The sequence below is a fragment of the Oncorhynchus nerka genome, linkage group LG8, assembly GCF_034236695.1.
Source record: "Oncorhynchus nerka isolate Pitt River linkage group LG8, Oner_Uvic_2.0, whole genome shotgun sequence".
NCBI lineage: Eukaryota > Metazoa > Chordata > Actinopteri > Salmoniformes > Salmonidae > Oncorhynchus > Oncorhynchus nerka.
Window position 1 is genome coordinate 5261085 of NC_088403.1, and position 12282 is coordinate 5273366.

Below are 12282 nucleotides of genomic sequence, written 5' to 3' on the forward strand. Positions count from 1 at the left end.
TATGGCTAAACCACAGAGATAAAACCATCTGTATGGCTAAACCACAGAGATAAAAAAACATCTGTATGGCTAAACCACAGAGATAAAACCATCTGTATGGCTAAACCACAGAGATAAAACAATCTGTATGGCTAAACCACAGAGATAAAACCATCTGTATAGCTAAACCACAGAGATAAAACCATCTGTATGGCTAAACCACAGAGATAAAACAATCTGTATGGTTAAACCACAGAGATAAAAACCATCTGTATGGCTAAACCACAGAGATAAAACCATCTGTATGGCTAAACCACAGAGATAAAACCATCTGTATGGCTAAACCACAGAGATAAAACCATCTGTATGGCTAAACCACAGAGATAAAACCATCTGTATGGTTAAACCACAGAGATAAAACCATCTGTATGGCTAAACCACAGAGATAAAACCATCTGTATGGCTAAAACAACAACAACAACACGGAACATTCCGGCGATGGGCCGGCGTCATGGCAACGCCCTTGCATGGCAATCCAATTTATTGAACTACAGATGCTGGGTTATACAAAATACACCACTTCAATTAAGGCTTTTTAGTTTACATTTGGCCACGCCCCCTCTGTTTGTCCCTCCCCCTTAATAGGCAGATGAAGTTGCATTTCCAATACTGTGGCTCTGTGAGGGGACATGGTACACACGGTCTGTCCACCAGGACTGATGCTGTTGGTTATCATCACAGCAACACAAAGCGACAAAGGCATTCTCTTACAAGAGGTCAACAGAGGTCACGCAACTCACAACAAACGTGCAACTTTAAACCACTACCCCCCTGCCCTCCCCTCCCCTCCCTCCATCTCAAATGGCAACCTAAGCCCATAGGGCTATAGTCAAAAGTAGTGCCCTATGTAGGGAATAGGGTGCCATTAGGGACGTACCCCCGTCTCATCCAAGTTCTGCCTGTTCCTCCTCCTCCATCATCATCATCATCTCTACATTGCTGTGGTTCTTATTGTATTTCAGTCTTTTTCCCTGCTGCTTCAAACACATTAGTTTGTCCCCCCCTCAACCCCACATTCACTATAGAACAGAATAACAACCCCACACGGTTACTCTTCATCACCATCATCATCATCATCTGACAGACTGACAGGAAGCAGGTCAAACCAAGTATTACACAGGTGAAATAGTCACTAACAGGCAAGTTTCTTTACAGACAGGATCCAATATTTGGTTTTCATGTCCTCAGCTGACAACAGATGCATTAGCAAGCAAGGGGACAGGGGAGGGGCTGGGAGAGATGGGGAGGGGCAGGGGGAGAGGGGGAGGGGCTGGGGGAGGGCTAGGGGGGGGGGGAGGGGCTGGGAGAGATGGGGAGGGGTTGGGGGACAGGGGAGGGGCTGGGAGAGATGGGGAGGGGCTGGGGAGAGGGGGAGGGGCTGGGAGAGATGGGGAGGGGCTGAGGGAGGGCTAGGGGGAGAGGAGATAGGGGAGATAGGGAAAGAGGCTAGGGGACAGGGGGAGATAGGGGCTGTGGGAGGGAGGGAGAAGGGGAGAGAGGCTAGGGGACAGAGGGAGATAGGGAAAGAGGCTAGGGGACAGGGGGATATAGGGGCTGTGGGAGGGAGGGAGAAGGGGAGAGAGGCTGTTTTAGAAAAGGAGAGGGAGTACAGTGAGAATCTACAGTAGCGTTTCCCAAACTCGTTCCTGAGCCCCCCTGGGTGCATGTTTTGGTTCTTGCCCTAGCACTACACAGATTACTCAAATAATCTTCAAGCTTGATTATTTGAATCAGCTGTGCAGTGCCAAAAGGTGTCCCCCTTGGGGTCCCCAGGACCTAGTTTGGTAAACACTGCTCTACAACAACAGAAGTGTGGAGAATGACATCACCAATGACATTATTTTATTTATTTTTTTCGTATTAAAAACCCTCAGTTAAAAATAAAAAAATCTATACTTCCTGTTGTAGATCGCAGATTCCATGAGAGGGGATTGGCTAACTGGACAAACCAACCAATGAGAGACGGCCTTGGAAGGATAAAGTTAAAAAAAAAAAAAACATGATGAGGATCGCCCAGTCATTCGGCCATTGGTGTCTCAGAAGTTTGGTCGCTTGTTAAAATGTCCAGTCCCTCTTTGACCACAACCCCAATTGAAAAACCCCACTGTACAAACATCTTTGTAAACAACACAAGGGCTGCCTCCAAAATTGCACCCTAATTCCTTATATAGTGTACTACTTTTGACCAGGGCCCATAGGGAAACCAAGAGGGAAAACCAATAGGGGAAACCAATAGGGGAAACCAATAGGGAAACCAATAGGGGAAACCAATAGGGAAACCAATAGGGAAACCAATAGGGGAACCAATAGGGAAACCAATAGGGGAAACCCACAGGGAAACCAATAGGGAAACCAATAGGGAAACCAATAGGGGAAACCAATAGGGAAAACCAATAGGGAAACCAATAGGGAAACCAATAGGGGAAACCAATAGGGGAAACCAATAGGGAAACCAATAGGGAAACCAATAGGGAAACCAATAGGGGAAACCAATAGGGAAACCATTGGGCTCTGGTCAAATATAATACACTTGGGTGCCATTTCAGACGCAAGAAAACCCAGGCAAGACATAGAAGGATGATTGGATCATAGTTAGATTCTCCAGAAAGAAAGAAAAACCAATTTGAAGGCAACATCATCAGGCTAAAAGACAATATGATAGTTACTGAAAAAACATTATACTTTTTTTTTTTCTCTTTTTACACATATAATCATCACTGTTGTATCCACAGGTTTACTTCTCAAATAAAACTCATATATAATAATTATAACTGTTGTAGCCACAGGTTTACTCCTCAAATAAAACTCATATCAATAGCTGTCGCAGTATAGCATCTCTCAGTAGAGACAAAACTAGTCATTTAAAAAAAAAAAGACAGAAAAAGACAAGAGAAATGATGTTGAATGATCGAAGGAAAATAATAAAATAAAAAAAGTTAGAAAATAAACCCCCAGGAGCAAGTTATCTGTATGAACTGAACTATATAGGTGCCTCTTTGGGACTTTGTCTTTTTCTCTCTGGCTAATATAGAGGTGCTTATAAATACCGCATCACCGTGGCAACGTGCACATTCTGGTTAGACATCCGTTTCTACGGCTACTGTCTCCGTTAGCAATAACACTGTGTGTTGGGGATCGGGATTTTATTTTGGTTCATATTGACTGATTTACCTATTTCATTTTACTTTATTTTATGAACTTAATTTTTCCATTTCAGTTTGATACAGTTAGAATATCTATATTTCTAAGTAGAAATCTTGTTCTCGTGACACTGGAGAGTGATAATGGTTAATCTGTGTGTAAAAACTGGTGTATTGTAGCTTTGAATCCGTTGGTCGGTTGTTTGTTGGTTGTTGATGTTAAAGGGGCGTCACCACACAGGAAAGTCCATTCCATGTTAGGTTTTAGTAATGTCGGAATGCTGGCACTGCTGAGAGAGACAGCAGCAAATCAGACCTGAGAGGGAGAGAGAGAGAGAGAGAGAGAGAGAGAGAGGTGGGTAGAGAGAGAGAGAGAGAGAGAGAGAGGTGGGTAGAGAGAGAGAGAGAGAGAGGTGGGCAGAGAGAGAGAGAGAGAGAGAGAGAGGTGGGTAGAGAGAGAGAGAGAGAGAGAGAGGTGGGTAGAGAGAGAGAGAGAGAGAGAGAGTGGGTAGAGAGAGAGAGAGAGAGAGAGAGAGAAGGTGGGTAGAGAGAGAGAGAGAGAGAGAGAGAGAGAGGTGGGTAGATGGAGAGAGAGAGGAGTGAGAGAAAGAGAGAGGAGAGAGATAAAGAGAGAGGAGGAGAAGAGAGAGAGTAGAAGAGAGAAGAGAAAGAGAGAATGAGAGGAGGAGAGAGAGAGCGAGAGAGGAGGAGAGAGAGAGAGAGAGAGAGAGAGAGAGGAGAGACAGAGGAGAGAGAGAGAGGTATAGAGACATTAATGACACTTCTAACTGAACCATATGATGTCTCTTGATATGAGAGGGAGAAGTTCTTACTCAATATATTCCTCAGGTTTAAGACAAGGAGGCCACAGCCAAATGCCTACAACTGTCTTTTCAATTAGGCAGTGGCATTCTGACTCCTACAAGTGGTTCTCACCTGGCTCAGTGCGACAGAGCAGCTGTGTATTAGAGGAGCTGACAGTTGGACTTTTTGCGTGTCTTCCCAGGTACTGGGGTTTTCCTGTTGATTTGCCTGACCAGGTCATAGAAGATCTGAAACACAGAGAGACACAACAATAGTTAGATACAAGTTAGCCATGGGTATAATGTTAAGAAACAGTGGCTAGCCATGGATATCATGTTAAGAAACAGTGGCTAGCCATGGGTATGATGTTAAGAAACAGTGGCTAGCCATGGGTATGATGTTAAGAAACAGTGGCTAGCCATGGGTATGATGTTAAGAAACAGTGGCTAGCCATGGGTATCATGTTAAGAAACAGTGGCTAGCCATGGGTATAATGTTAAGAAACAGTGGCTAGCCATGGGTATGATGTTAAGAAACAGTGTCTAGCCATGGGTATCATGTTAAGAAACAGTGGCTAGCCATGGGTATCATGTTAAGAAACAGTGGCTAGCCATGGATATCATGTTAAGAAACAGTGGCTAGCCATGGGTATAGTGTTAAGAAACAGTGGCTAGCCATGGGTATTGTGTTAAGAAACAGTGGCTAGCCATGGGTATCATGTTAAGAAACAGTGGCTAGCCATGGGTATCATGTTAAGAAACAGTGGCTAGCCATGGGTATGGTGTTAAGAAACAGTGGCTAGCCATGGATATCATGTTAAGAAACAGTGGCTAGCCATGGGTATCATGTTAAGAAACAGTGGCTAGTCATGGGTATCATGTTAAGAAACAGTGGCTAGCCATGGGTATCATGTTAAGAAACAGTGGCTAGCCATGGGTATGGTGTTAAGAAACAGTGGCTAGCCATGGGTATCATGTTAAGAAACAGTGGCTAGCCATGGGTATCATGTTAAGAAACAGTGGCTAGTCATGGGTATCATGTTAAGAAACAGTGGCTAGCCATGGGTATCATGTTAAGAAACAGTGGCTAGCCATGGGTATCATGTTAAGAAACAGTGGCTAGCCATGGGTATCATGTTAAGAAACCGTGGCTAGCCATGGGTATGGTGTTAAGAAACAGTGGCTAGCCATGGGTATGGTGTTAAGAAACAGTGGCTAGCCATGGGTATCATGTTAAGAAACAGTGGCTAGCCATGGGTATCATGTTAAGAAACAGTGGCTAGCCATGGGTATCATGTTAAGAAACAGTGGCTAGCCATGGGTATGGTGTTAAGAAACAGTGGCTAGCCATGGGTATGGTGTTAAGAAACAGTGGCTAGCCATGGGTATCATGTTAAGAAACAGTGGCTAGCCATGGGTATCATGTTTAGAAACAGTGGCTAGCCATGGGTATCATGTTAAGAAACCGTGGCTAGCCATGGATATCATGTTAAGAAACAGTGGCTAGCCATGGGTATCATGTTAAGAAACAGTGGCTAGCCATGGGTATCATGTTAAGAAACCGTGGCTAGCCATGGGTATGGTGTTAAGAAACCGTGGCTAGCCATGGGTATCATGTTAAGAAACAGTCACAGGTGTCTTGGTTTCAAAAAGCAAGACCATGAGAGAATACATGTAAATGGCAGAGTGTGCCATTGGATTCAATCGATTCACACACTGTCAGAAAGATGGTTTTAGAGTCAGTCAGAGCGTTATAGTCAGGCCCTTGGCTCAGACCAGATCTCAGTGGACAGCGTGAGTGATGTTACCCACATCCCAACCAGACAAGATGACACCTCAGGCCACAATATTCACTAGACAGACAAATCACGTCTCAATCTGTGAGAACTCACCCAAGGGTTTATTTATGGATAATGATAGACTCCTTCAGGCTAACTGTATATACAGAACCAGTCAAAGGTTTGGACACGCCTACTCATTCAAGGGTTTTTCTCCATTTTGACTATTTTCTACATTGTCGAATAATTGTGAAGACATTCAAAACTATGTAATAACACATATGGAACCACGTAGTAACCAAAACAAGTGTGAAACAAATCAAAATATATTTTATATTTGAGATTCTTCAAAGTAGCCACCCTTTGCCTTGATTTGCACTCTTGGCATTCTCTCAACCAGTTTAACCTGGAATGCTTTTCCAACAGTTCTCACATATGCAAAGCACTTGTTGGCTGCTTTTCCTTCACTCTGCGGTCCAACTCATCCCAAACCATCTCAATTGGGTTGAGGTCGGGTGATTGTGGAGGCCAGGTCATCTGATGCAGCATTCCATCACTTTTCATCTTGGTCATTGTCCTGTTCAAAAACAATTGATAGTCCCACTAAGTGCAAAGTGTCACAAGTGTCACAGTGTCACCAGCAAAGCACCCCCACACCATCACACCTCCTCCTCCATGCTTCACGGTGGGAACCGCACACCTCCTCCTCCATGCTTCATGGTGGGAACCACACATGCGGAGATCATCCGTTCACCTACTCTGCGTCTCACAAAGACACAGCAGTTGGAACCAAAAATCTCAAATTTGGACTCATCAGAGCAAAGGACAGATTTCCACCGGTCTAATGTCCATTGTGTTTTTTGGACCAAGCAAGTCCCTTCTTATTGGTGTCCTTTAGTGGTGGTTGCAGCAGAGGTAAATCGGGGCCTTGTTTTCCTGTAGCGGTCCTCGTGAGAGCCAGTTTCATCATAGCGCTTGATGGTTTTTGCGACTGCACTTGAAGAGACTTTCAAAGTTCTTGAAATTTTCCAGATTGACTGACTTTCATGTCTTAAAGTAATGATGGACTGTCGTTTCTCTTTGCTTATTTGAGCTGTTCTTGCCATAATATGGACTTGGTCTTTTACCAAATAAGGCTTTCTTCTGTATACCACCCCTACCTTGTCACAACACAGCCGATTGACTCAAACGCACTAAGAAGGGAAGAAATTCCACAAATTAACTTTTAACAAGGCACACGTGTTAATTGAAATGCATTCCAGGTGACTAACTCATGAAGCTGGTTGAGAGAATTCCAAGAGTGTGAAAGCTGTAATAAAGGCAAAGGGTGGCAATTTGAAGAATCTGATATATAAAATATATATTTTTGTGTGCAACACTTTTTTGGTTCCTACATGATTCCATGTGTGTTATTTCATAGTTTTGATGTCTTCACTATTATTCTACAATGTAGAAAATAGTCAAAATAAAAACCCTTGAATGAGTAGGTGTGTCCAAACTTTTGACTGGTACTGTATATTCTCAAAATGTTGCAGTCAAATATGAAGTATTTAAAACAAGAATGAAGTATCTTAGACAAGAATGAAGTATCTTAAGACTATATGAACTATTTTAGACTATGTGAAGTATTTTAGACTATATGAAGTATCTTAGACAAGAATGAAGTATCTTAAGACTATATTAACTATTTTAAACTATGTGAAGTATCTTAGACTATGTGAAGTATCTCAGACTATGTGAAGTATCTTAGACTATGTGAAGTATCTTAGACTATGTGACGTATTTTAGACTATGTGAAGTATTTTAGACTATGTGAAGTATCTTAGACTATGTGAAGTATCTTAGACTATGTGAAGTATCTTAGACTATGTGAAGTATCTTAGACTATGTGAAGTATTTTAGACTATGTGAAGTATCTTAGACTATGTGAAGTATCTTAGACTATGTGAAGTATTTTAGACTATGTGAAGTATCTTAGACTATGTGAAGTATCTTAGACTATGTGAACTATCTTAGACTATGTGAAGTATCTTAGACAAGAATGAAGTATCTTAGACAAGAATGAAGTATCTTAGACAAGAATGAAGTATCTTAGACAAGAATGAAGTATCTTAAGACTATGTGAACTATTTTAGACTATGTGAAGTATCTTAAGACTATGTGAAGTATCTTAGACTATGTGAAGTATCTTAGACTATGTGAAGTATCTTAAGACTATGTGAAGTATCTTAGACTATGTGAAGTATTTTAGACTATGTGAAGTATCTTAGACTATGTGAAGTATCTCAGACTATGTGAAGTATCTTAGACTATGTGAAGTATCTTAGACTATGTGAAGTATCTTAGACTATGTGCACTATCTTAGACTATGTGAAGTATCTTAGACTATGTGAAGTATCTTAGACTATGTGAAGTATCTTAGACTATGTGAAGTATTTTAGACTATGTGAAGTATCTTAGACTATGTGAAGTATCTTAGACTATGTGAACTATCTTAGACTATGTGAAGTATCTTAGACAAGAATGAAGTATCTTAGACAAGAATGAAGTATCTTAAGACTATGTGAACTATTTTAGACTATGTGAAGTATCTTAAGACTATGTGAAGTATCTTAGACTATGTGAAGTATCTTAGACTATGTGAAGTATCTTAGACTATGTGAAGTATCTTAGACTATGTGAAGTATTTTAGACTATGTGAAGTATCTTAAGACTATGTGAAGTATCTTAGACTATGTGAAGTATTTTAGACTATGTGAAGTATCTTAAGACTATGTGAAGTATCTTAGACTATGTGAAGTATCTTAGACTATGTGAAGTATCTCAGACTATGTGAAGTATCTTAGACTATGTGAAGTATCTTAGACTATGTGAAGTATCTTAGACTATGTGCACTATCTTAGACTATGTGAAGTATCTTAGACTATGTGAAGTATCTTAGACTATGTGAAGTATTTTAGACTATGTGAAGTATCTTAGACTATGTGAAGTATCTTAGACTATGTGAAGTATCTTAGACTATGTGAACTATCTTAGACTATGTGAAGTATCTTAGACAAGAATGAAGTATCTTAGACAAGAATGAAGTATCTTAGACAAGAATGAAGTATCTTAGACAAGAATGAAGTATCTTAAGACTATGTGAACTATTTTAGACTATGTGAAGTATCTTAAGACTATGTGAAGTATCTTAGACTATGTGAAGTATCTTAGACTATGTGAAGTATCTTAGACTATGTGAAGTATCTTAGACTATGTGAAGTATCTTAGACTATGTGAAGTATTTTAGACTATGTGAAGTATCTTAGACTATGTGAAGTATCTTAGACTATGTGAAGTATCTTAGACTATGTGAAGTATCTTAGACTATGTGAACTATCTTAGACTATGTGAAGTATCTTAGACAAGAATGAAGTATCTTAGACAAGAATGAAGTATCTTAGACAAGAATGAAGTATCTTAAGACTATGTGAACTATTTTAGACTATGTGAAGTATCTTAGACTATGTGAAGTATCTTAGACTATGTGAAGTATCTTAGACTATGTGAACTATTTTAGACTATGTGAAGTATCTTAGACTATGTGAAGTATTTTAGACTATGTGAAGTATCTTTGACAATAGTGTATTTATAGTATCACAAACTGGTCAGAATGAAGGAATGGTCTGATTATTTTATTTCAACAGACAAAGCTGTTTGACTAGGGGGTAACAGACAGTATGACTAGGGGGTAACAGACAGTTTGGGGGTAACAGACAGTTTGACTAGGGGGTAACAGACAGTATGACTAGGGGTAACAGACAGTATGACTAGGGGGTAACAGACAGTATGACTAGGGGTAACAGACAGTATGACTAGGGGTAACAGACAGTATGACTAGGGGTAACAGACAGTATGACTAGGGGGTAACAGACAGTATGACTAGGGGTAACAGACAGTATGACTAGGGGTAACAGACAGTTTGACTAGGGGTAACAGACAGTATGACTAGGGGGTAACAGACAGTTTGACTAGGGGTAACAGACAGTATGACTATGGGGGTAACAGACAGTATGACTAGGGGTAACAGACAGTATGACTAGGGGTAACAGACAGTATGACTAGGGGTAACAGACAGTATGACTAGGGGTAACAGACAGTATGACTAGGGGTAACAGACAGTATGACTAGGGGGTAACAGACAGTAGACTAGGGGTAACAGACAGTATGACTAGGGGTAACAGACAGTATGACTAGGGGTAACAGACAGTATGACTAGGGGTAACAGACAGTATGACTAGGGGGTAACAGACAGTATGACTAGGGGGTAACAGACAGTATGACTAGGGGGTAACAGACAGTATGACTAGGGGGTAACAGACAGTTTGGGGGTAACAGACAGTATGACTAGGGGTAACAGACAGTATGACTAGGGGTAACAGACAGTTTGGGGGTAACAGACAGTATGACTAGGGGTAACAGACAGTATGACTAGGGGTAACAGACAGTTTGGGGGTAACAGACATGTTTGGGGGTAACAGACAGTATGACTAGGGGTAACAGACAGTATGACTAGGGGTAACAGACAGTATGACTAGGGGTAACAGACAGTTTGACTAGGGGGTAACAGACAGTATGACTAGGGGGTAACAGACAGTATGACTATGGGGGTAACAGACAGTATGACTAGGGGTAACAGACAGTATGACTAGGGGGGGTAACAGACAGTATGACTAGGGGTAACAGACAGTTTAGGGGTAACAGACAGTATGACTAGGGGTAACAGACAGTATGACTAGGGGTAACAGACAGTATGACTAGGGGTAACAGACAGTATGACTAGGGGTAACAGACAGTATGACTAGGGGTAACAGACAGTATGACTAGGGGGTAAACAGACAGGGGTAACAGACTGACTAGGGGTAACAGACAGTATGACTAGGGGTAACAGACAGTATGACTAGGGGTAACAGACTAGGGGTAACAGACAGTATGACTAGGGGGTAACAGACAGTATGACTAGGGGTGACTATGGGGTAACAGACAGTATGACTAGGGGTAACAGACAGTATGACTAGGGGTAACAGACAGTATGACTAGGGGTAACAGACAGTATGACTAGGGGTAACAGACAGTATGACTAGGGGTAACAGACAGTATGACTAGGGGGTAACAGACAGTATGACTAGGGGTAACAGACAGTATGACTAGGGGGGTAACAGACAGTATGACTAGGGGTAACAGACAGTATGACTAGGGGTAACAGACAGTATGACTAGGGGTAACAGACAGTATGACTAGGGGTAACAGACAGTATGACTAGGGGTAACAGACAGTATGACTAGGGGTAACAGACAGTTTAGGGGGTAACAGACAGTATGACTAGGGGGTAACAGACAGTATGACTAGGGGGTAACAGACAGTATGACTAGGGGGTAACAGAGTATGACAGTAACAGACAGTTGGGGGTAACAGACAGTATGACTAGGGGTAACAGACTGTATGACTAGGGGGTAACAGACAGTATGACTAGGGGTAACAGGGTAACTAGGGGGTAACAGACAGTATGACTAGGGGTAACAGACAGTATGACTAGGGGTAACAGACAGTATGACTAGGGGTAACAGACAGTATGACTAGGGGTAACAGACAGTATGACTAGGGGGTAACAGACAGTTTGACTAGGGGGTAACAGACAGTATGACTAGGGGGTAACAGACAGTATGACTAGGGGGTAACAGACAGTATGACTAGGGGGTAACAGACAGTTTGACTAGGGGGTAACAGACAGTATGACTAGGGGGTAACAGACAGTTTGACTAGGGGGTAACAGACAGTATGACTAGGGGGTAACAGACAGTATGACTAGGGGTAACAGACAGTATGACTAGGGGTAACAGACAGTATGACTAGGGGTAACAGACAGTTTGACTAGGGGGTAACAGACAGTATGACTAGGGGTAACAGACAGTATGACTAGGGGTAACAGACAGTATGACTAGGGGGGTAACAGACAGTATGACTAGGGGTAACAGACAGTATGACTAGGGGGTAACAGACAAAGCTGTTTGACTAGGGGGTAACAGACAAAGCTGGGGGTAGTTGTAGTTGTCACACACCCAGAGGGTTACATAACTCACATACACACACCACACCACATCCATTTGGAGCAGACAACCTCCTGTCCTGAATCTGCACTCTTTGGACATAAAACATACCCCTTGGACATAATCAATGGTTACAGCTCGAGCCAATTGCATAATTATAGTGATTAAACCAATATCAATCAGGTGTGTGAGAGAGAGAGAGAGAGAGAGAGAGAGAGAGAGAGAGACAGAGAGAGAGACAGAGAGAGAGAGAGAGAGAGAGAGAGAGAGAGAGAGAGAGAGAGAGACAGAGAGAGAGACAGAGAGAGAGAGAGAGAGAGAGAGAGAGAGACAGAGAGAGAGAGAGAGAGAGAGAGAGAGAGAGAGCAGAGAGAGAGACAGAGAGAGAGAGAGAGAGAGAGAGAGAGAGAGAGAGAGAGAGAGAGAGAGACAGAGA

General features: G+C 42.0%; 1 protein-coding gene across 1 annotated transcript in view; it reads right to left on the bottom strand.

The window, feature by feature from the left end:
- Positions 1 to 1864: 1864 nt before the first annotated feature.
- The window catches only part of LOC135572822 (ras-related protein Rap-1b), a 55089-nt gene continuing 44671 nt past the window's right edge, over positions 1865 to 12282 (bottom strand). The window contains exons 6-7 of the mRNA XM_065021258.1: positions 4116 to 4231; positions 1865 to 3495 (exon numbers count right to left, since the gene is read on the bottom strand). Of these exons, the coding sequence (XP_064877330.1) occupies positions 4145 to 4231 (87 nt within the window). The 3' untranslated portion in view covers positions 1865 to 3495; positions 4116 to 4144. The remainder of the gene's footprint in view (positions 3496 to 4115; positions 4232 to 12282) is intronic.